Source organism: Peromyscus leucopus, chromosome X, assembly GCF_004664715.2.
Source record: "Peromyscus leucopus breed LL Stock chromosome X, UCI_PerLeu_2.1, whole genome shotgun sequence".
Lineage (NCBI taxonomy): Eukaryota > Metazoa > Chordata > Mammalia > Rodentia > Cricetidae > Peromyscus > Peromyscus leucopus.
In genome coordinates this window covers 103,093,718-103,119,931 of record NC_051083.1, presented here as the reverse complement: position 1 = coordinate 103,119,931, position 26,214 = coordinate 103,093,718, and the positions used below count along the sequence as shown (strand labels likewise).

Sequence of the window (26,214 nt, the reverse complement as noted above, 5' to 3'; positions counted from 1 at the left end):
TGCTTGTTTTTTTTAATTTTATTTTTGAGACGGAGTCTTGCTATATAGGCCAGGATAGCCTGGTACTCACTTCATTACCCAACTATCCTGGGCTATTAGCAAGGCCTCATCTCAAAAGTTGCAATAAAGGGGATCTGACTGCAGTTGAATGGTATAGAAATTGCCTAGCATGTGTGATGGCCTGGGTTCAATCCCCAGAAGTGCAAAACATTTTATAGCATGTGAATATGGGAGTTCTACCTAGTTATGTATAGATTATTAAGTTCTTGTTTTATTTAATTTCTATGTGTGTGTTTTGCCTGCATGTATGCCTGTATATCACAAAGATCAAAAAAGGGCATCAGATCCCCTGGAGGTTTGGTAGTTTTTACAATTCAGGGAAGAAACTTAACATTTGGACTAGAGATAGAGCACGAGCCTAGCATGCCCAGTGTCCTAGGATTCATCCCTGGCACCACAAATAAAAAGGATATTTATTCTATGATAAAACTCCAATGTCACAATACAATGAATCACCTATTTTCTTCAGAAGATATCAGAGTGAAAAGATAGGAACAACATTATGTTAGTGTTTTACCAAGACTGAAACAAAGTATGGAAGGTAATGATGCCAATGTGTCCTACCTCAAACTCACGGCGTTTCTCATAAATTGGAATAATCAACTTGGATATTTCAGAAATGACTTCATAACGCTCTGCCTTCCACAAGCCATCCACACACTGTTCTAGTAACTCCAGCAAAACCTCCTGCATTAAAAGAAATATTCAACTGGATATTAAACTAGCTTTAGATAAATCAATTTGAAACCATTTTAACTTGGAACAAAACAAAATGGGCTATGTTCAAGCAAATGCATAGAGGTATATACAACATATATATATACACATACACACACTAGAGGGGGGCGGGTTCTCTGTGTAGCTATGAGCTATGTCTGTCCTGGAACTCACTCTGTTGCCCAGGCTGGCCTCGAACTCACAGAGATCCACCTGGCTCTGCCTCCTGAGTGCTGGGATTAAAGGCGTGCGCCACCACCGCCTGGTTGCACAGAGGTATATTTGTATGAGCACATCTTCCCCCTCTCTACTTCTTCCTTTTGAAACAGGACCTAGCCATGAAGCTCAGGCTGTCCTGCAACTGGTGAGCTTTCCACCTCAACCTCATTGAATGCTTGGATTACAGGTATGTGCCAGCATAGACTGCTACATGACAGTCTTTTCTAAATCAAATGTTACAAGTACTGGAAAATTAGAAATATTTCTGGAATATGAAACCAATGTCAACAGTAAATTATATTTGTTTTGTTTATGTGAAAATGGAGACTTTACTTACAGATAATATCATGTTGAATTAAATCTTTTGGTTGTTCCAAATTATGGACTAAGTTGACCTGGAAGTTGAAGAATGATTTACTAGGGGATGGAAATCATGCCAGGGTGAGACAGGGTGAGTGGTGAGGGTGGAAGAAAGGTGTGGTTGGATACCAATGAATGCTGTATGCACACATAGAAATATCATAATGAATCCTATTTATATATACATATATATCATGTTTTAGTAAAAGTAATTAATAGAGAATGTATAAATACCTAACAAGGCAAATTTCACTAAGCTTATACATGTCCATTGCTATTCTTTCATATTGAGACAATATTTGCATAGAATATTAGTCTTAAGAGAATGAGACAACTTTTCAAGCTATTGCATTAGTGATTTAGGTCTTCTTTAAACTGATACAATCCAGGGAAAGAACTCTCCCTATGTTTTGACCATTAGGGATAGGATATCCTATGATAGGGCTCTCACACCTTCCGGAATTGTAACAGCTGCTTGAGACAGTTTCGTGAAGCATCATCTCATGTTCTCAACAATAAAAAGATGAGGCCAACTGTTGTGCTGTTGACTACAAGTTTTAGTAACTTGTTTTCCTTCAGATCTAGGGAACTGATTGCCAAAATGGCCTGTTTGTCACTTAGACAATCAAATTTATCTTCTAGTTCCCGTTCCTATTTAGCAGGTGGCAATAATCTATAATTACTTAGGTGGGAAGTAGGTGCAGTTTTGACTTTACCCTGGTATGCGTTGAATTGTATTCCCCTAAATGGTAAGCTGAAGTTCTTACCTGCCTCAGAATGTGACCTAATTTGAGAAAAGGTTGTTATAGATACAATCGATTAAGATAAATATACTGATACAAGGTGAGCCCTCAAGACAATATGGCTGGCATCCTTAAAATAAACAGCAGGTGTCCAGGGAAAATACAATGTGACTACAGGGACAGAGACAGAATCCATGTAGCTATAAGCCAAGGAATGCCAAGGACCAACAGCTATCAGCAGAAGGCAAGGATTTCTGGACTCCAGAATGGTGAGTTAATACATTTTTGTGTTTGAAGCTACCTACTTGGATATGGCAGCCCTAGTGCTATGCTCTTAATATTTGCTTCCCTCAGATTCACATGGGAAAATTCTAACCTTCCAGATGATGGTATCAGAAGGTGAGGCAGTTGGGGGTGATGATGTCATAAGGCAGAGCAACCATTAATAAGATTTCAAGCACCCTTTCAAAAAGAAATCCCAGAGACCTAGCGCATCCCTTCTACCAAGTAAGGGCACAGCAAGCAGGGGTCATCTACGAACCGGGAAATTTGCCCTCCCTGGATACATTACCCACTAGAACTCTGAGAAATTCACTTCTGCTGTTAATAAGCTACCTAGTATAGGGTATTACGTCTAGGGTGCAACTGGGTGTTAAATAGCTTTAGACAAATCAATTTCAAACCATTCTAACAATCTAGGAAACTAATACAATCTCTTCCTTTACTCATCCTCTGAGCTTATTGCCAAGCCCTGTCACTTTAACTTCCTAGGTACTTCTCAAATATGATCCATTTCCTCCATTTCTCCGTTTACTGCTAAGACTCAAGACTTCGGTACCTTTTCCCCTGACTTTCCCCTTGGCACTTCCCAATACATCCTCTACACATAGACCACAGGGTTCTGATCATGTCATTGAAAATCTAAAAACATGCCATCACTCACAGAACAAGGGGCAAGCTCCTTCATGTGGTACACGAGGATTGCAATGATATGGTTAACGCTTCTATGATCTCCTCATTCAACAAGCCAAGTGCTCCAATAACAGAGAAAAGCTTACTAGTAATTCTCCTGAAATATCCTTTGCCCTTCAAGCATCTCTTTAGAATAGCTTAGGTACTACCCTCCTAGATGTTTTTCCTGGTCTGGATAAGGAAGGCAAGGTACAAATACTTTGTTTCCCATTCTATGAATCAATGGGGTAAATATTTATAGTTCTACAATATTTGCACACTGTCTAGGTAGCTGACATTCCAAATAAGCTGAGATTCTTTAAGGGTGGGAACAACCTTATTTATCTAGACTGCCTTCTTTTGTAACTCATAATCAATGTGAATACTTGAATAAAGAATCAGCATATTAACATTCACTGGCTATAATAAGAATTTCAGCAGGCTGGGTATGGTGGCACATATCTCTACTACTAGCTCTCAGGAGGCAGAAACAGACTGATCTCTGTGAGTTCCAGGCCAGCCTGGTCTACATGGCAAGTTTCAGGCCAGCCAGGGATACATAGTGAGATCCTGTCTCAAAATACCAAAAAGTCAGTTAAAAACTAATGGTGTTTATTTCAGGAATTGAAAGTTGTTTAGTAATTATTTTTTAAAAAGCTCAAGGAATATACCACTACATAAGCCTAATAAAAGAAATAAGTGCAGAAAAAGGTGTTTAATCAGATACAAGTAACACACAACTTGAAAAGATTGTATATATGCATTTAGAAATACACACACACACACACAACAACAATGAAATAAAATGAGGCCATGAATTTGAAAAAGTGTGTGGGGGGATACACAGGAAGGTTTGAAGGGAGGAAAGAAAAGGGGGAATGTTGTAGAATATTATTTTAAAGTGTGTTACTTTTATTTATGTTGCGTTTGTTTAACTCTGTGAAGCTGCGATACTTTGCTTGTGTAAAACACCTGATTGGTCTAATAAAGAACTGAACGGCTAATAGGTAGGCAGGAGAAAGGAAAGGAGGAGCTGTCAGGCAGAGAGAATAAATAGAAGGAGAAATCTAGGAGAAGGAGATCTAGGAACCAGAAAAGGAGGAGGACTCCAGGGGCCAGTCACCCAGCTACACAGCAAGCCACAGAGTAAGAGTAAGATTTACAGAAGTAAGAGAATGGGAAAAGTACAGGGGCAAAAGGTAGATGAGATAAATAGGATAAGTTGAGGAAAGCTGGTAAGAAATAAGCCAAGCTAAGGCCAGGCATTTATAATTGAGAATTCGTCTACGTGTGATTTATTTGGGAGCTGGGTGGCAGGCCCCCCAAAAAAGAGTAAAAACAAACAACAACAGGGAAAGTGATATAAATATATTATAATCTCAAAAATATTAAAAATAAATCTTTAAAATTATATCAATATTTTCTTAAAAAATCAGTATCTGTCCATGATAGTAAAACTGAATTCTGGGTGAAAATGAATACAAGGGACCTTCCTTGATCTCAAAGAACATCTACTACACACTTAAGGCCAAACAGTGTTATTGTAAACCTGGAGACAATGCAAGGATATATATATATATAATATTATTATATATAATAATATAGTATATATATATATATACAATATATATACATATATCTGGTGAAATAAGGCAATCAAAAGAAAAAGGGCATACAGACTGACAAAAGTAAAATCGTGTTTCTGTGGTATGATTGCATATGCCCTAAATCATACAGAATACACAGATGACTGTAGAAAAGCTGACAAGCCAATTTCTTTGGGGGCAGAAGCTCCTTATGCTGCTCAGGTTAGCCTAGAATTTGAGATCATTTCTGCCTCTGCCTTCTAAGAATTGGGATTACAGTATTTGCTGCCATGCCTGGCTCATGGCAACTGCTATAAAATATAATTTTGTAGGATGGTATACTGCTTCAATCTCTGCTTCTGTGTGTGTTTTTTCTTTTGCTCATATTTCCAGCCTTTGTGAACTCTTGTCCATGTTCTGTCTGTGTTGTTCACCTTGCTTAGGCTCTGACAAGGCTACAGCTTGCAGATGTTTATGTCCAACCTGATGTCTCTTTACATTCAATTCTGCATTTCAAGCAGTCTGATTATTTCCATTTTGATAACCTTTCACCTCAAGTGAAACCTCTAGTTTCTTTTAAAATAGCACTCACCATTATTCCAGACCCCAAAAGACAAATATGGCATCTGTTCACTTGTATGTTGTGTTGGCTGTTAAGTCTGTGATAAGCAGTCTACAATCCACATAACCACAGAGATTAGGTACAGAGTAAGGGACTCGGGGTAGGATTGGATCACCTTACAAAGGGGAAACAGAATAGTTATGGATTTATGGATGGGGGGGGGTTACTGGAACAGGAGGATCAAACAGGAGGGGGAGGAAAGGGTAGGTTAAGGGGGGACTATGGTGAGGGACAGCTAGAAATAAGGGCTATTTGAGGATTATATTGAATCCTAATACAGTAGAAGCTTCTTAAATTATATACATAAATAAATGCAATCTACATGGAATCATCAAATAATGGCGGGGACAAAGCCCCAGCTAGACATCTCTTGCCACCAAATGAAACCTCCAGTGCTGGGAATGGGTTACATCTACTCAAGTTGTTGGCCAAAGAGGCCCCATGGGAACCACCAAACAACCCAGGCTATTGCCAAGGCTATCATTTGCTGTTCACCAACTGATAGTAAGGTCCTATTGCTGAAGACAACACATAATTCACTGAAAACAGAGAAGTCAAGCTGGTGCCTCTCTAGAGTCCCCATTCCTATTGACTAGTGTTCATAGGACACTGGGCTGCACTCTGTATGCTACCGGAGGAGAAAGGCAAACAAGCCACAAACCTTGTCATCTACAATCTGTCTATAAGTGATCTGTCTATAAGATGCACTGGTGCAACCAGAGCACAAAAGTTGTAGGAGGAACCAACCACTATCTGATTAAAATTAAGGCCTATTTCATGATGGAACCCATGTCCAGCACTGCCTGGGTGACCAAGAACCTGAGACTAGATAGGCCATGGACCTAGGGGATAATGGAATACTATAGTTCTGGTAGAGAAACATTGCTGTGGATATCACTCTGTATAAATAAAACAGCGATTGGCCAATAGCCAGACAGGAAGTATAGGCGGGACTAACAGAGAGGAGAATTGAGGGAACAGAAAGGGAAGGGAGACACTGCTTGCAGCCGCCAGGACAAGAAAGATGTAAGGTACCACTAAGCCACAAGCCACGTAGTAAAGTATAGATTAATAGAAATGGACTAAATATAAGAGTAAGAGCTAGACAGTGATTGGCCTGAGCTAATGGCCAAGCAGTTTAAATAATATAAGTGTCTGTATGTTTATTTTATAAGTGGGCTCAGGGACTGGCAGGGCTTGGCGGGAGCTGGAGAGAAATTCTCCAGCTACAAATGGTGCCCAAAGGGTTGGCAAGAGTTTCCACCTAAAACCTTAAAAAAAAAAAAAAAAAAAAAAAAAAAAAAAAAAAAAAAAAGAGCTAAAAACAGCTTCCTAGTTGTCTCTCTCAAGTTGGCGGGTTCCTGGCGTTCACCACCTTTGACCGGCAGTATGGCCGGAATGAAGCATCTGCCAGTGGCAGATTACACTGTGTGGTAGATTTAGTCTTTACTAGTATTAAAAAAAAAAAGGAAGAAAAAAAAAAAGGTTTCTGGTCTACATGCTGCTTTGATAGAAGCATAGACCCACTATTTCTGAGAGTTGATGGCTCCCAGAGCTGGCAGAAAACGTACCACCATCATGTTGGGAAGCTAAAGTGGGCAGAGCCAGCAGCCACAGCGCCCTTTCAGACTTAGAATGCTGCAGTTTAAAGCAATAAGTTCACAATAAGACTGATTCAGATGGAATAAATTACAATGTATGTAAAAATGTACGTAGGCTTGAAAGGGAGAGAAAAAGTAATATATATAGTTATATAAACAAATAGTTTTTAAAAATAAAGTCTTTAAAGAGACAGTAAAATTAACATAAAATAAGCCATGTAAAGATGGTTATCACACAGAGAATCTGGATTATGTTCTCTGTGATATTCGTAACTAAAGAAAAACATTTGATTATAAAAGCTGTTGAGTTATGCCAAAATGTAAATTTTAAAGGTACCTTGACTTCAAAATTTGGATATAATGATATGTTACTTTGGAAAAGAGGCTCTGCTTTTGTTTCCACAGAAAGCCAGAGGCTATGGATTTGTTCCAGATTAAGATACAGCAGGTTTGACCAGCCAAGACCCCTGAAAGGTCCTTGATGACACCATGGCCCAGATGATCCAACATCCAAAACCATTTCAAGGCAACTGGCTCAGATGATACACCCTCACGGAGTACTCCATAATCCTAAAATTTTCTTTGTGTCCCCATAAGATACAGCGCCCCCTTCCAACAAGAAATAATAAGAGAAGCTACACCCAAATTCCCAAATATATCAAGCTGGCTTTGGAGATGGAATTGGCTTACTACCTCTGTAAACCCAGACATATTGCTAAAATAAAAGGTTAAGAGATTCTTGTGTCCCATATCAGAAGAGCCCTCTTGTGTGGGACAGAGAAAAACCAATATTTTTATTTAAAACAGGTTGATTATAAATGCAATCTCTTTCTAAAGAAAAAAGGGGATATGATACACATATATAGGATATAGATATGATAAAAGGGTAGATTGATGAACCTACTTTTAAAGAACAACTTGTTTAAAATGTTTTACATTGGTATAGATTTTAGTTTATTGATATAAGTTTAAACTTAATTTTGTTATAATGTATATATATATATTTCTATTTTCATTTGAGATATTATGTTTATGTAACTCATTTAAATTGTAATGGATAATTAAGAAATACAGATTAATAATTAGTCTTCTATGATAGTCAAACTTGTAGCCATGTTAGTTAAGTTTTCTAGGTATACATAGATATACTTCAGATAGATAGGTAATCTTCAAACACTTCAAAGACCTACAGAATATGGTATTGTAAGAGCCAGAGGGGATGGAGGACACCAAGGAAACAAGGCCTTCTATGCACAGGAGGGTTGATGTCCATATGAACTCACAGAGACTGTACCATTCACCAACAGTCTCTCCCTGGATATGCAAACTACACCTAAGGGCAGGCCTCATGCTCAGCAGTATATAGCCAACACAAAACAACCTCAATGGTATTTTTGAAGTTTTTTTAACCTTATAGATATTTTGCTCATATATTACAGGTTCAGAGTTTGTTTTGATGGGTTTTCTGTGTGTGTGAATGTATGTGTCAGCATCTGTATGTTTCTTGTGCTTGTTCTTTGGCGCTTTTTTTTTGTCTTATTCTGGTTTGTTTGTTTTTATTTCATCTCATTTTGTTAGTAATAATATTAGTTTTGATACTTGTTTGTATTCTAAAAAAAGAGGAAAGAAAGAGTATGGATTTGGGTGGGTGGGGAAGTGGGGAGCATCTGGGAGGAACTGGGGTGGGGAAACTGTGATCAGAATACATTGTATGAAAAAAATCTATTTTCAATAAAAAAAGAAAAGTTTCTAGAACTGTTATGTCACATTTACCTTTTTTAACGCTTGGCATTTAGAATTTTATTGTATGGGTGGTATTTTTTATTTTAAAATATTTTTATTTCTTCTTGGAAGGCGGTAGACTTCTTTGCAACACTGTCATGTCCACCTGTCATGTCCTCTCGTGATACGCACTCCCCTCTTCTCTTATCCTCTATCATGTAAATACAAACTTTGGATAGTTCAATTATGTATCTCTTAAAGATATTTGCTGGTATATAAGTATAATAATATTTATTTATTGAATTATTTTCTGCATGTAAATTCCACTTAAATATATAATTAAAACTCATTTTTATAGTTAAGAAAATAAGTACTCATCCCTTTCCCTGCAAATAGTAGCTATCATTTTCCCACAATTCCCAAACCTCTTGTAAGCATCAATTCTTTCTTTTTCCCTTCCTATTGTATTTCCTAGGTATTTTTTGGTTTGGTTTGGTTTTTGGTTTTTTGAGACAGGGTTTCTCTGTGTAGTTTTGGTGCTTGTCCTGGATCTCGCTCTATAGACCAGGCTGGCCTTGAACTCACAGAGATCTGCCTGGCTCTGCTTCTCTAGTGCTGGGATTAAAGGTGTGTGCCACTGCCGCCAAGCTTGTTTTGTTTTTTGAGACAGGGTTCCATGTAGCTCAGGCTGGCCTCCTATGCACTATGTTGATGAAGGTGGTCTTGAAATTAAACTTCTGATTCTCCTGTCTCTACCTTCCATACACTGAAGTATAGATGTGTACCATCTTAACCAGTTTATGTGTAGCTGAGAATCAAACTCAGGACTTATGCATGCAAGGCAAGTACTCTGCCAACTGAGCTACATGCCTAACCTGGATCTTTCACTATTCTGGTTTATGCCATGATTATCACACATCTGGACACTTAGGGCAGCCTTCTCCAAGACTCTGCTCCAGCCCCTAGCCAGTCACCTATCATATCACAACCCATCCCTCATATCGCAACCATGGTAACCTTCCTTGCCTTACATCCCTGACTTTGCATGTCACATACCTATATTATTTCAATGACTATCTCCAGAGTTGAACTTGGACATCATATTCCATCATTTTATAGCCTTTCTATTGCCAAGTCGCTAGGCTTGCTCCTATGTTAGTGCTAAACAGACCTTTATTAATGGACAACTAAAACTGTTTTCTATCCATCTGAAGTAGGGAGCAGGATATTTCCATTTGTGCAACTTTGTGACATACTTTGTCTATTTAGAGTTCTACTTCAAAAGAAGATAATGTTAACTCTAGTTTTGTGGAGTCCTTTTTCATATGCTGGATGGGATCTGGTCACAGGTACTGCATTTTAAAAACACCTTTATTAATCTTATTCCTATGGGTGTTTTGCCTGCATGGATGTATGTATGCTATGTGAGTGCCTGGTGTCCATGAAGGTCAGAAGAGGGTATCAGATCCCCTGAAACTGGAATTATAGGTGCTTATGAACCACCACATGAGTGCTGGGAATCAAACCTGGGTCCTCAGAAAGAACAACCAACGCTCCTAACTGCTAAGCCACCTTCGCAGCCCTCTAAACACTGCATTTGAAAACAAGACAATGGGGAGAGTCGCAGAGACAAGATTCTACCCTGTCAACAGGAATTCCTTTGCTTAGAAGTTTTATGACTTAAAGCTCATCAACCCTTACTAACTTTTGAAGTTAAGCCAGATCTAGTAACTTTTAATACAAATAAATCCTGAAATGGGAAATTTCTATAAATGACAAACAATGCAGGTCCTGGGATCTTACTTCACTGTAATGAACATCCATCATTCCAGCATCTTCTTTCATGGCTCCTTCTTCATCTATATTGGGAGTAATTTTCTTGAAGGCTGAACACCCACTAGGGAATAATTCTGTGTGGAAAATCAGAAAGGGAGTATATTTATTACCAAAAAAAATTTGGTAAATAACAGACACCCTTAAAAGGATACACTATTTTTATAACACAAATGACTTTGGGTCAAAGTCATAAGTACAAGTTTCAGCCATGAAAATAATGTCATGTATTACTCAGATCTATTATAGTCTATCACTCTTCTCCCTGCTCAAAGTGAGCCCAAATTCATTATAAGTTGTGTTTTTGGTGCACCATCTTTCAATAGCTGGTGTAGACGATCTCCTAGTATAAAAATTATGTTCAAATACTCATCCCTTGTACATTTGATCTAGCATCTAGACAAGAGGGCAAACAGTTTTGGGGTAGCAACTGAATGACCTTTGGTAATCATCTCTAGTGTTTAAATTTCACTGAGAGTTGGAAAGGGAAGTCAGTCAGTTATTGGAAGAGACTAGCCAAGGATTTACATGACAGACAGGAAGTGAAACACATGGCAGAGATAAAACATCCATGGAGAAACTGAACAGGGCATTAAAAAAACCCATAGATTTGAAAATTAGACAGACCTGACTCTACCATTGCTTCACTGTGTGAACTTGGATGTTTGTCTCCCTAGTACTCACAAGGTTTCTTCATCATCATCATCACTACCTCTACTACCATAATTACAAGAATAATAATAATAAAGATTAGTTTGTGAGAGTTACATGAACACAGGTTTGGAATAGAGCCTAGCATGAATTATTATTGCTAAATAAGCCTATCAATGTTAGGAAGTAACTTTCTCAAGACAGAATTAAAGAACAGCTGGCAGCTGGAGCCTGGGAAGGAGGGAGTAAACTCTAGCCGAAAAGAACTTTTACAGCTGGGGCCCAAATTGTTCTTGTGGAGTGAGACTCTAGCTGGAGAAGGCCACATGGTTTTACTACAATCTGGGTTTTCTAGGATCTTGTGTTTAGAGGACAAAGGCACATTTCAGATGCGCCTGGCATCAAACTCATAGCCATCCTCCTGTCTCTGCCTCCCAAGTGCCGAGATTATGGGTGAGGTACACTCCACCTAGGTTTGATTTGGACCCTTGAGTTAATGCTTCATAGCTATTGCTTTCATATTTCCGCATGCCATTCTAAAGATGGAAACAGTCCAGGTGATCCCAGGAAAAAAATGGGTAGGATTTTGGAGGAGGGGGTAGCAAGGCCAATTCTTAATAGAAGCCAGAAGAGGAAGGGGTAAGATCTTGAGGTGAGAGCATGGGGGGGGGGGTTGACTAGGAATAAACAAGGGAATGAAGTGCTTTGTGGAACTTTAGCTATATGAGACTGAGTAGAAAACTTGGCAATGAAAGCAGCATTACCCTATAAGGAATGAGAAGAGATTCTATGGAGGAGGAAATTACATCTTCTGGGCTTAGGGGGAATCCGAAGGCCTGAAGCTTTGCTGAACGAGGATGCTATGTGGTGATACAGGAATGCAGAAAACTTGACTCTTGTCTTCCCTGGGGGAAAGAGTTGTGCCCTCTCTCAGGAAAAGAGAGAAGAATGCCAAAGTCTAGTCTTTAGAGAGTGAGATCCAGAAACGCTGAGGTTCTCAGACAAAATGAAAGACATTCTGACTTATCTTGGAGGTTATATTTGGGGGCAAGAAAAGAGTAACCACAATGCCCCCATCACTGCTTCCTCTTGACGTGGGGAAAGGGAAAGGCATGAGAATCTGTCTGGAAGGTATCTCTGGTACAAAGAGCAAGGGCAAGGTTGCCGGTTAGAGGGTGGGGTGGGGTCAGGGTCAATTGCATTCCTCCGTCCACTTTCATTTTCTTTCTTTTTTTTCTGACAGGGAGGGGCAGAAATGAGACAAGGTCTCCCACTGTAGCCAGCACTCACTGTGGCCCAGGCTGGCCTCCAGCTTCTAACCCTCCCACGCCTGAGGGCTGCAATTCTAAGTAAGAGCCACCGTCCCAGCTGCCCTCTTCCCCCTCTCCTGGCTCTTCAGTCCTGAAACAAGGAACGAAAGGTTCCAGCAGTGGTCTTTCACTTGTGCAGATATCCCTGGGGGCCAGGAAAATACTGGATAGAACAAACTTGATTTTGATAAAAAAGTCTAAATGATAGAACATTTGCTTCCAATGTATCAGCTAATTGGCATTCTATTCCATTGCGATTAAGAGTATTTTTATAGCTCTCTTCAAGAGAAATGGCTTAGGGGCCAGCCGAGGGCATAACTCAACAATGGAGGACTTGTGTACTATGAGTACACCACCCTGAGTTCCATCCCAGAGGAATGAGCTTCAAGTACAGTGCTTAGAAATTCGTGCTAGACACCTGTCGGGGATTTAAAATGTAAACACGCCTCTTATCTTCAGTATCAATGGACAATTAATTGAAAACAAAGAATTCTAGAATGCTTTGATGGTCATCACTAAATGTTACTTAAAACATATTTTGCTTAAATATTCGGGTCTTTTCTAGACTCTTCTACTGATGCTGGGTTGCAGAGTTTTCACAATGGATAGTAGCCATCCCTAGGGGCCAGGAAACCACCAGATAGAACAAACTTAATTTTTATTTTTTAAAGAAGTCTACATGATAGAACATTTGCTTCCAATGTATTAGCTAAGACAGCATTCTATTCCATCTTGATCAAGAATATTTTTATAGTGCACTTAACTGTTTTAGATTAGCCAACTATCTTGATATCACTCTCATAGTTTAAGCAGCTAATTGAAAAAAGAAGCTGTTTTGGAGAGTTTTTGAATCACTGAAGCTAAGGTGGAAAAAACCCTGAGGATTTTTTTTTTTTTACTACTGCTGCTCTTTTAGAATTAGGTTTTCTGGTTTAAGGAAGTAGAATTCTCCAGGTCCAAAAATAGACAGAACCTATAAGTAAATATATAAACAGCATTCAAAACTAGCATTTAACATTTCTTTGTTTAAAATGCAAAATATCATTTTCCTCCTTTGCTCTTTGATTTTAATGAAGGATAAATTTGAAAGCACCTTAAGGGTAATATGAAATACATAATGACAAGTTTGGGCTACATCCACTTGTTAAGACACATCAGATTGGTGATGAAGGTAGCTAGCTACTTAATATTTAAACAACTAGAGCAAAAATAGTCTTTCTAAAGCTAAGGATGGACTAATGGAGATAACTCATTCTTGGTTTTTCTTAGGCTGAAGGTCTTTGTACCTGTGAATAAGACAAGATTCTTGGGAAGAATTTCTAATATAATTACCTATTTTCAAAATCTAAAGGGTTTATGCATAATGGAACTCTTACTTCAGGTGCTCACTAATTAGAAAGCTGGGCTAATGGGAAGCCAGTTTCTCTGGAAAGCATTTAAAGCCACAGCACTATGTTAAAGATCTTCATGTCAATGGATTGGGAATGCACAACTTCAAGTTTTGTGTTTAGGGTAACCTGAAAACACATCAGTGTTATAATTTAAAAACATGAAATGAATCTTCTTTTAATATCCATTTAAGAACTACTCATAGGGACTGGGTGTGTAGCTTTGGTGCTAGAGCACATGCTAATCATAACTGTAGCCATCTGACCAATCCTTAGAAGCAGAAAACAGAAGAAAATGAAAGCAATATATGCACTAAAAGGAGAAAACTGGAATACACTCATTTTTTGGTATTTTTTTTAGATAAGTCATCCTTAATTTTTGTTTAATTTAAAGCCCTTATACTTGTGAGTAAAACAAGATTCTCAGGAAGAATTTCTAATATAATTACCTATTTTCAAAATCTAGAGAGTTAATTCTTAATAATTCGTAATGAGCCTGGAATTCTATTTCAGGTTCATACTCTGTAATTCACCCTGACTTAGAACTCACCATGTAGCCCAAGCTGCCTTGGGTTGTTTGGGCAGTCTTCCTGCTTTAGCCTCAATGTGCTGGGATTATAGCCCCCATTACACCTAGCTGATATACCAATTTGAAAACTCAGATTGTTCAAAAGCATTTCAGTATCAAAATATTAATTTAAAATACAAGTAAAATGCTGGAGATATTGCTTGGATGGTAGTATGCTTGCTTAGCATTCACAAATCTCTGGGTTTGGTATCCAGTGCTGCATGAACTGGGTGGGCATGGTGGTGCATGCCTATAAACCCAGCACTTGGGAGCAGGAGAAGGAGAAGTTCAAGGTCATCCTTGACTACATAGCAAGTTTGAGGGCTGCTTGGGCTACATGAGATCCTACCCTGCCCCAAATTTAAATGAAAGGACTGCATAGTTTTATCATTATAGTCATGTTTGGGAAGAATCTCTATAGTGGCCATTATTTTACACACGGCACCTGAACACTGAACCTGTGAAATGAAAAACCATTTTTTGAAAATGAGAAACCCCAGAGTTAAAAAGCAAAAAGACAAGGTTGTGTCCTCATAGCCCAAGCCCGACTAATAAGAAGACTTCTTTAAGTTGCTTTCATTTTGCCCTCATGTTATTTGGTTGACTGGCTTGAAGCGAGCAGCTTGAACACTGATACATAGCAGATGTCTCGATTGCAATAATCACTGCAAATTATCTTTTAAACCTTACTCAATTGTTTTGCTATTTGAGTAGTTCTAATACTCCGCAATACTGTTGGGGAACAGAGAAGCATACAGGCCGATCCCTGAATTGGAAATCTTGAATTAGGATGCAGAGCTATTGATGTCTTTCAAGGGCCTGATCCCCATTAACACTCAGGTATCACTGCATAAAAATGGCTCTAGACACCAAGTCCACGGACAGTTGTTGGGGAAGGATAAGGAGGGAGAATGAAGTGATCTGCCTGTATTATGCAGAGAGAGCTTCTCCTAAGCCCTAGGAAGAATTTCATTTGTGGCAGTCATCCAGGGACATAGTCTTGGGAAATAAACACTGGGCACCAGGCCCAGCCGTGTTCTATGTCACTTATTCTTGTAACCTTCTACAGAAACCGAAGCCAAAATGAGCACTCCAGCCTTCTTTTATAACAACGTCTGTTCAGCCCTGAATGAGGCTGAAGGTAAACATATCTTTAAGAGCCCCATTCTATCCCATTCACAATTGCAAGCTGCAAAGATAAAAATCAGTTTGCCAGCCGAGAGTCCTCCCATCTCAGAACAGGAAGGTCTTACTTTTTCGGTGAAGAAACTCTGCAACTAGAGCCGCTACGTGGACATAACACATGGCAGCCTAGAAATGGACGACAGAGAAAGAAGGGTCAGAATGTGTTCAAAGGAGTTGGAGGAGTCCCAGGGGGAACACAATTCTAAGCAGTCACCTCAGAAAAATCTCCATTTTTTATATGAATTTTGGCCATGCTGTCGAGCCAGGTTTTTCTTAGCTCTGGTGTGCTGGCATAAGATTTAGCTAAGCTATACTGGAGGTCAATTAGCATTTCCGGATCTTTCTCATGCTCCTTCATTTGGGCAGTGGCCATAAGAACAGTTCGGATTCTCTTGGTCAAATCTTTGACTTCTGTGGGAAAAGCAGTTGCCTAATTTCAAAACAAAACAAAACAAAACAAAACCCATATATTTAGCAGTATTATCAATAGGCTCTAAGCATGATTATCCAATCCTGGGGAACTTAATAAAGTTTCTATTCCTTGTTAACAGTTCGTGGTACTGTGTTGCATGTGCCAACTCTAAAGAAGTTTTAATTAGTTATTTTTTAAAAATATGTAACTAACTAGGCTTCAAAGGCGTTTGAACTCGATGGCAATATACTTACAGTACATAAAAACATGACCTTTGGAGTCACACTGGCTGGCTTTGGATCCTGGCTCCTCCACTGTGAATTCTGAATGTTTGTGGTTTACTTATAGCAGTAACTGAAAGTTCTTGATAGCACCTCGGTACCAGGTAGTGATCTGGGGGCTTTATATGCTTTCATGTTTACAATGATCCTATATGTTAAGTAGTCTTCTCGTGCATTTCTACCAATGGGAAAACTGGGGCCTGGAGCGGCTGAGAGGCTCAGCCAATGTGGCCAGGCTGGCAAGCCATGGAGACAGGACTTCTGTCCAGGCAATCTGGCTCCACAACTAGTGCTCTACAGGCACGTGTGCCTGTCTTGCCCACCAACTGTAGCACACACCCCAGTGAAGATCCTGCTGCCAATTGTCCATTTCCACAAATGAGAGGTTGTGAGTCACATGACACTCCAGAGAGGTTAAAGAGAACATTAACCTCTCAAAGTGTTCCTGACCTCAAGCTGGGGATGGGACAAGTACATGACTATGGGACTTAATGAGAAGAAGATAATATGCTGTTCTGCCTTTTTGGCTGCTTTAAAAATAATTAGTATATGCATCTTAGCTCTTTCTGCTTATTAACAGAAACTCGACTTCCCGAAGGAAAGGCTTACCTTCTTGTAACAGGGTTTGTTGGTAAGGGTGGCCTTAGGAGATACCACTAAGTCATTCACAAACAAGTCAAGGGAAAGCAAGAGTTCTCAGTCCTATTCACTTGGAAAATGTCACTTGCTACCTGTCTAACATGGCGTTGAGTGTGGTAACCACTGGGAACATGAATTCTTAGAGCATCAGTAAAATAGCTGAAATAGCATACATTGCTTCTGTGCTCCTGGGATTAGTTGGACTGTACACTGATCCCCTGGGAAAGCAGCAGCGCCGCTTGAAAAGCAAACTTTCCCAGACTGGGAGCAGCTGGCACTACTCAGTGTTTTCCTCCCTGCAAGCAGCATTCCTACGGGAATGGTTTTTTCGGTACACAGTTTCTACACGTCCCAAGCATCAATATGTGGTGACTGTGAGCTTTGCATTATTTTTTTTTCAGATTTTATATGATATTGTCAAATATAATAGAACACGACCTTTCCCAAGAATGGGGACAGTTTATCTCCCTGGAAGGACATCAGAACCTGTCTTCCAGGCAACCCAGTAAGAGATGCATTCTTACACTGCTCTAGTTTTTAAGCAGGTGTGACACAGCAATGGTTGTCCGAATCTTAGGTTTGTTTCTGATGAACTGGGGCTGAGGAGTGACAGTTTTGGACTGTCACAGCAAGCCACAACCAGTGAACAGAGCTTTTGGAAGTCACAAACCCAACAAATAATGAAACCCTTCTGTGCCATTTCTCATCTGTTGCCAATGGATCTGTCAGCCATTGTAAGAAGTGAGATTTTTCTCCAATTTCAAACTCGGTGTTTAATTAGCGAGTATTGTAAACGGTAAAAATTGTTAAGAAAGAAAAATACTTTCATTTTCTGAGCAAGTTTAGAAATCAAGCAGAGAAAACGACACCGATTTTATTACTGACAGATGTGCATTTGTTTAATCTATTCAGTTAATGCTGAATATAATTGCTAGAGATCCAGTGATATATAAAAGCTATCAACTCATAAAGCTCACATTCTATACATTCCATACTAACAATCATTGTGAATTCCGTGACACTTTAAGGGCATAAAGTCCCTTTGTTAGTTACAGTGGTTTTTATTCATTACTGTGGTGTTGGGGATCAAAGCCAGGGCATTCATTGTACATGGTAAGTGCACACTCTACCAGTGACTCACAATCGCAGCCAAAGTGGTTTCAGTTTATTCCATACCTTCATAGGTCTGTCGCTATTGGCAAAATTATTGATAATGAATAAAGACTCTTGAAATCTTGAGCCTCCACTTAGGGCTACATCAGCTATCAGCTGACTTACAGCAATTATTATCTGTGGGAAGAAATAAAGGTTATTTTTTTTTTCAAATAGCTTTGAAGAAATCCTGCTCCGGGAGGTAGGGAGGGGAATCGCTATACAGTGTCCCGGCTGGCATCTAACTTCTGTCTTCCTGCCTCAGTCTCTTCAGTAGCTGGGACTGGACTGCAGGCTCTCGCTGCCATGCCCAGCTTCCCAATGCCCCTTTTAAAGATTTTACACAGTCATGTGTTGTGGTGTTTGATTGTAATCCCAGCACTCAGGGGGCAGAGGTGGAGGCAGAGAGGCAGAGAGGCAGAGAGGTAGAGGCAGAGGCAGCAACAGGATCACTGTGAGTTTCAGTGCAGCCAGGATTCTATGGTAAGACTCTGTCTTTAAAAAAGTACTGATAAAAAAGAAGCAGAAATAAGATTCCACACCACACACCAGATACAATGGTGGCGGTCAGGCCTTCCCACCGAATATGCTCACATGACGGTAGTTATGATGAATTTGAGCATGACTGACCTTTTTCTTCAACAGTTTCTCATTCTATATCACTTGTCTATTCTATATAATGTGCTAGTCTACAACCTTGAGTGAATGTCAAAATAATTCATGCTCAGATGTTAACAGCTGGATGCCTTCCTCTTGATCCAAGAAGACAAGATACAGTAGTGACTATGAATGCTCTGGAGTCAGAATGCCTTACATCCAAATTCTGACTTTATTAGCCAGTTGACACTTTCAATTTTCTTACCCTTGTTTATTTTATCTTATTACTTCCTTGGGTGTGGAGGCCTGAAATGCCACAGCATTCATGTACGGGTCAGAAGACTACTTGGGGGACTTATTTCTAGCCTTCTACCACGAAGGACGGGCCCAGGTATCAAACTCCAGTTATCAGGCTCCACAGCAAACACGTGTATTCACTGAGCCATTTCTGCAGCTTATAGTTAACTCTTCATTGAGCACTTACTGTATACTCGATGCTATTCTAAGTCTTTATCTTTATTAACTCATCTATATTAAATAAAGCACCGACAGAGCTGATATTTAGGCCCAGGGAATGGACTCTTAATAGAAAATTTCAGGCATACTGGTAAATGAATCAAAGCCATATTTTAGGGATGGTGGGTATTCAACTGACTTCACACAAAAAGCTCCCAGGTAGTGCTGGCTGGCTCTACTGTGCAACCATACCTCTAGAGAGGGTTTTTAAGTGATTATTATTTTCTAGTAGAATTGTAGTTGATTGATGGCAATTTCAAAAAAGCCGCTAATGGTTGTTTCCCTATCAAAAACCCTTTCTCCAGTAAAGAGCTCTAATGGGTCAGATCAAAGAAGATACATAACTAGAGACTGTCTATATTACACAGTAGCCTACTGAGCCAAGAAGTCCCAACTGTGCTGAGATTCTGAGTTGTTACATCAAATAATCACAACGCCATTGGAGATGTGAAATAATAATAATTGTCACACAGTGTGTTCTCTGTGCTGCTATATGCACTTCCTTTTTCACCTTTCATACTAACCATGCAAGGTAACAAATACTCGGCCTCATTTTACAGACGAGCAAACTGGTTCAGCCAGATTGAGTAACTCGATTAGGGTCACACAGCACATAAGTAGTCGAGCTATGAGCTAAGCAGATAGTTATCTCCATAAAATTCTGTGATTTCCACAAAATCTTGAGACTAATTTCATTGTTTGTTGAGATGGGGTCTTGCTATGTTATCCAGGCTGATCTTGAACTTGTGGGCTCAAGTGATCCTCTTGCCTTCGTCTCTCAAATATATGGGACAGGCGCAAGCGTCCCCAGGTCAATTCTTTTTTAATTTTTTTTTTTTGAGACAGGTTCTTGTCCTGTAGCCCAGGCTAGCTCAAATGTACAATCCTCCTACCTTAGTCTCCATGTTTGGATTTTAGGCATGTGCCATCATGCCTGGCACTCTTTCACTGTTAAATAAAGGTTCTGCTGATGCACGCAAAACAGCCCGTATCACCTGCCGTGTATTATCTAACAATGTAATTCCATCATCTTACTTGAGCCTCCCCAAAATTCTATGAGGTAGAGTTTCTCCCATTTTATGTTTAAAGAGGTACAGAGAGGCCATTGTCATGGAATCTGAGCTAGGGCATACACTCAAAACTTATACCTTAGAGAAGCCTTCTTGAAGAGAAAAAATGTGTGAGTCATATATATAAGTAGCCACAATAAAAAGGAGATGGAAGTGAAACTAGCTTTATTTATTTGTGTGTGTGCGTGTGTGCGTGCGTGCGTGCACGCGTTCTTGCTATGTGTGCATGTGAAGATCAGAGGATAATTTGCAGAAATCCTTTCTCTCCTTCCACCATGTGTTTTTTGGTGATCAAACTCAGGTCGTCAGGCTTGGCAGCAAACACTTTTATCCACTGAGCCATCTTGCTGACCCGAAGTTTATTTTGATATATTTTAACTACCCCCCTCCCCAATTTGACAAATCATTTCAATATATAAACAATATAAGTCAACTTAGATGCTCTATACTTTTATGTACTTAGTCTTTATACTTTCAACACATCTCAGTTTGGACCAGTCACACTTCAAGTAGCAGATGACCATCTGAGAACTACAGCACAGAACGGGAAAGCCAGACAATGATTTCTTTTGCAGTGCTGAAACTGGGACCCAGAGCCTTGTGCATGCTAGGCAAGTACTCTACCACTGAGCTATAACCTCAGCCCTTTTTTGACCTTTTGTTTTGAGACACAATGTCTCTCATGTTACCCAGGCTGGCATTAATCTCACTCTACCCACAAGGCAGGACTTGAAGTTATTAGCTTCCTGCCTTAGTCTCCCAAGTAACTATAGATGTTGATCTTTGTGGAGGGGGGGTGGAGGAGAGCACATGTTTGCAGGTGCACATCTGTGCCTATGTGTGGAGACCAGGGGTCAACCTTGGGTACCATTCTTCAGAAGTTGTCTATTTAATTTGGGGGGGCAAGGTCTCTCACTGGCTTAAAACTTGCCAAGTAAGGTTAGCCTGACTGGCCAGTTGGCCCCAGGTTTTGCCTGTTGGCATTTCCTCAGTCCTGGGATTACAAGTGCATACCACATGCCCAGCTTTAAAATCTGTTTTATCGCTGGGCAGTGGTGGCACATACCTTTAATCCTAGCACTTAGGAGGCAGAGATATTCAGATCTCTGTGAGTTCAAGGCCAGCCTAGTCAAAGAGTGAGTTCCAGGACAGGAAGGCTACACAGAGAAATCCTGTCTAAGAAAACAAAACAAAAAAGCCAAAATCTAACCAAACAAAGAAAACACACAAAAAAATTGTTTTATCTGCATGAGTACAGGTGTTTAGACTACATGTATGTCTGTATCTCTGTGCACGAATCTGCCTTGTACCCAAGGAGGCCAGAACAGGACAACAGATCCCCTGGGCTGGAGTTACCGATGGTTGTGAGCCACCATGTAGGTGCTGGAAATCAAACCTAGGTCCTCTGGAAAAACAACCAGCGCTCTTAACCACTTAGCCATCAGTCCAGCCCCACGCCCAGCTTTTTAATGTGGGTTCTCGGGATCAAATTCAGGTACTCATGCTTGCATAACATGCATCTTACCAACTGAGCTGTCTTTATAGCTACAGATGTTGATTTTGATAGAGGCCAGTGACATTTGATTGCTACTCACCTGCAAGTGTGTCCTCAAGAAGGTTTTCCTTTTCGTATACTCAAAGTTGTTTCTCATCAAAAGATACAAAAGTGCGGATGCCTCATTCCTGGTTGAGCTGATCTTTGAAGTACAACACTTTAAAACCTCATAGCAAAATGCAGCACACATGTTTACTCTTCCTTTGAAAAAGGCTGAGGGAAACTAACCAAGGAAAACAGAATGAGCATCTGAAAATCTAATGAAATCCACCAATTATCAAGCGTCGACTGCTCCTCACCTAAAACCATGCTGGGTGCTTTAGAGGATAACAAATTTATATGAGGTCAGAGCTCTGTTCTCAAGATAGTCTGAACTTGTGACCATGCAGACAAGCATATGTTAATGGTAGGACAAGTCAAGTCAGTGGAGTAGTCGTTACAAAATGTAAAGGTGTTTCGTATAAATGCTGTCAATCTAAGAAGAGCCCAAGACAGTCCAAAACATATGAGGAATAGAGGTTCAGTGATCTACAGAATAAATGAAATGACTGAATGATGAATGACGCCTCTCAAATGGGGTCTTATAATGGGAAGAACAGTTGCATTGCTTAGTGTTTGCTTTATATATAAAGGCTCATTCTAACGTTCCATGTGCTGAGAAAATGATAAGAAAGCCATTAGGAGTGAAATTGATAATTTTATTTTTAATGAAATAGAGATGGGCAGACTGAAATGTTCGTATACATCTGTCTATTTTCTACTCCACAAACAGTGCCAATTAAGACACATTGTGTCATAGAAAAAAAGAGCACCCAAGTGGTCACCAAGTTTTCAAAACAGCCAAGTGGACCGCTGCTTTGAGAATGTATTCAGCCAGCTGTTTTGTGGAAGATAAACTACATATCTAACATGGGCTTGTTAGAATTTCCTGTGCTTGCATGTCCAGACAAGCAAGCTGCTTCAGAATGCATAATGGCAATTTTTGTGGGGATTCTATAGATTCAGTGTCACCTACTTAGAAACCTTGAATTTAAATCCACATTTCAGGAATTTATCTGCTGTTTTTTTTTTTTTTTGCAGTTTTGTTTGTTTGTTTGTTTGTTTGTTTTTACCTTTGTAGCAAGTGCACTGTTAGGCAGGCATCAGAAATTTAATAAATGCATTCTGATGGCAAAATTGGGAAATCTCAAAGTTTCACAAGATTAGATTAACACTTACTAGACAAGATACTCTAGTATGAAAACATTTAAGGGTGGGCATAGCTCCATGCAGTTAATTCCTACAGTAAGTCTTCTTACATCACTTGAGACACGAGCAATGGCCAAAATCATGAATAACTTCCTCAGTGCTAGTTCTAATGCGCCCTTTCACCTCACTTGCCCACTCTGTACCTCATGAGGATGCTGACACTCTTTCGCACTTTGGCTTCCATGACATCTTCCATTCTTGCATTTTTTTGCCACTTCTGTCACTGTTCCCCTTGTCCTCTTCATAGATTTCTCTTTCAACCCCTTCTGTGTTACCAATGTTCTCCAAAGTTCTGATCCCACCTCCGCTTTCCCCCTATATCCTTTCTGGGGAAATCCAGCCATTCTGCTGAGTTCCCTTATTAGCTGATATTCCCCCGACTAAATTCTAGTTATACTAGCCCTTTATGTTCTAGAATATTCCAAATTCTTTCCTGATGCAAGAATTTTGCAAAAGCACATACTTCTTCCTAGGATGTAGCTAGGTCTTTTCATACTTCATATCTTACTATATAATGTATATCAGTTTGAGACAGTCCCCAAATTATGATGGTCAAATGAAGAGTTTAAAATATTACAGTGGAGTAAAAAAGGTATGTGTTCAGTAGAGATTTTAATGTCAAATTCTGAGTTCTGTTCTCTTTCTAAGTGCAATATGAGGTATGAAATTTGTATTCATAGGATCTGGAGGGAAAACAACAAATGCCTTCAGTGTGCTGTGTTGCTAAAGTATGATGCCCAATAAGTCATGTTGAAGGCCATTTTAACTCACTTATTTTCCACTTAAAATGGGTTAATTGGTCTGTCACCCCCCATCACAAGTTAAAGGCATTGGTACTCTACTGTAGCATTTTGCTTGTTTCTGTCCTAGAACTGAATGTAATTATGAATTGTTCTGTTGTTCATTCTCTGTCTCTACCTCCCAAGAGTGAAACATCCTTAGGTCGGAGAGTATTCTTGTTTTGTATCTCCACAATCATCTCTCCAGTACGGCACTTGAGACTGTGCTCAGTAAATACAGAATAGATGAATGGAAAATGACTTCAACCCAGAGCTCTCTCCAGATCCATGGATTTCAATGTTAGAGAGGAACCTTGAATTCAATACAAGACAGTATTCATTATTTTTTACCTTACGGATAGTTTGTCTCCTAGATTTCAGATCTGAGAAAACACCCACCATTTTATTGGTGAACTGGTGATCAAGTCCAATAATTATCTTTGGTGCATATTCTATCTCCATATTCATGCACCACTGACTTTTGCCAGGCCCTCATCTCTTTTTTACTATGTTTTATTTATATCTTTTTTCACTGTTTGGTACTACCACCACCAATCTCTTTTCTTCTCTTCCTCTCTTCCTTTTATTGTTCATTCATCCGTGTTTCATTATGCAGCTTTGACTGGCCTGGAACTAGCTACATAGCCCAGGCTGCCCTTGAATTCACAGAGCGCTGCCTGCCTCTCTCCCAGCCAATGTCTTTCCCACTATTTTTCGAGAGGTTTACTTTCCCCTGGTCACCCCAATTCTCTCTTAGTACATATCGAATTGTGTTATTTCCCTGCTTAAAACCTTTCCGTGCCTGTCTGATTCCTAAAAGATGAAGTCTAGTTCTTACGATGGCTGACTACCCATTTTTCTACATGCCATTTATACTTGCAGTTTTATCTCCCCAGTCCACACTAACTCCTCCACCTACTGCTGAAGGAAAACTTCTGCTAAGCTAGACCCAGTTCTCTGTGCAAACTTCACACCATGATGGCATTTGTCAATGTACATGTATTTTTCAGCTATTGCCAGTAAGCCCTCAGGAGTACATGCAATAACTAAATTCCTAGTAACTGTTAAATGAATTGTTTCTAAATGTATTTCCATTCCTTTATCCTATCATGCTTGTAGAGAACTCACTTTTCCATGGGTTCCTTTATTCTTAAAGTATACTAAAGAATGGAATTTTTTTTTTAAGAATGGAAATGTTTTTAAAGCTTCACATTTACCTAATTTCTACATACAATGAAAAGTAAGGCTTGTTCGTTGGCAGGTTATTATGCAAGATCCCAGAGTTCTAAAAGTTAGTTGCTGCTTTCAAAGTGCTTATGCACAGTTTTTTTTTTAATAAGCAAGACCAGGGCTTCATTAGTGTTAGTCTTATTGTATGATAAGCAAGACAAAGAAAAATTGGTGAATTTGGTGAGTTAAAAATATCATTAGGTCTGGGAATGTGGTGCCTTGGGTTGAATCTTGAGAGAGAAAAGAGGGTGCAGAGGGAGACGGAGACCCTTGAAAAGGGCCTGCTGAAAATGTCAAGGTATAACAGTAAAAGCAAAAGCAGGCTCCGATTTTATAGGATTCTTTGCCCACTCCTCAATATAGGTGTTGCTTTGCTGTGCTTGTATGTAGAAAGGCAGAGGTAGTTAGTGGCTGTTTGTGTGTGTCACCATAACGGCCGGTCTCCGTTCCTCTGTCTTCCCCTGAGCTCCTAGGAGTTCAAAGTTGTTCTTACCTTACTGATGAAAGATCTCAGCGAGGCAAAGACATGTTTCAGTGACACTTCAGATTGTCCATTTTTAAGAAAAGCAAGATGAATATCAAATACTTTTTTCATTAATGGGTTGTGGCCATCATTATTTAAAAGTTGGCTCTATAAAACATAAAAAGCAAAACAAAGCAAAAAAAAAAAAAGCCCAGTTTATAGAAGCATTTAATTTATCCTCTCCCCTACATACAAGAGAACTAATTTTACTGCATGACCAGTATCTGCTTATGAACCTGCTATTTGGCCGTTGGAAGTTTTTAGACTATTTTGAGTACTTTAGTTGAGAATATTCAGGTGATCTTCAACTTAAATTGGAAATCTTGAAACACCATATAAACTCTATCTAGGATACTGAAACTCTTAAGTCAGGCATGCCAGAGCACGCCTTTGATCCTAACACTTGGAAGGCAGAGGCAGGCGGAACCCTGCCTTGAAAAAACAAACAAACAAAAAACCCCCAAAAAACAAAAAAAAGAAAGGGAGAGGAGGAAGGAGGAAGGGAGAGAGGGAAAGAGAGAGAAATGTTAGCATTTAGAATAGCTAAAAAAAAATTATTCCTCCAATGGAACACATCAAAATACATGAATATGAAAAGAATATTTCATCTCTCATCCCTCCTTCATTTTCTTTTGTTCTTAAAGTTCTCTTTATGCAGCTCAGGGTGAGCTAGAACTTGCTACATACATAGCCCAG

At 39.5% G+C, this 26,214-nt stretch overlaps 1 protein-coding gene across 3 annotated transcripts in view; it reads right to left on the bottom strand.

Annotated features, from left to right (window-relative positions):
• Dock11 (dedicator of cytokinesis 11) overlaps positions 1–26,214 on the bottom strand; it is a 183,969-nt gene that overhangs the window by 16,111 nt on the left and 141,644 nt on the right. For all 3 annotated transcript variants that reach the window (XM_037199256.1, XM_037199255.1, XM_028887297.2), the window contains 7 exons: positions 25,489–25,626; positions 21,779–21,961; positions 18,025–18,138; positions 15,731–15,946; positions 15,585–15,642; positions 10,385–10,491; positions 625–747 (listed from right to left, as the gene is read on the bottom strand). In XM_037199256.1, the coding sequence (XP_037055151.1) occupies positions 625–747; positions 10,385–10,491; positions 15,585–15,642; positions 15,731–15,946; positions 18,025–18,138; positions 21,779–21,961; positions 25,489–25,626 (939 nt within the window). The remainder of the gene's footprint in view (positions 1–624; positions 748–10,384; positions 10,492–15,584; positions 15,643–15,730; positions 15,947–18,024; positions 18,139–21,778; positions 21,962–25,488; positions 25,627–26,214) is intronic.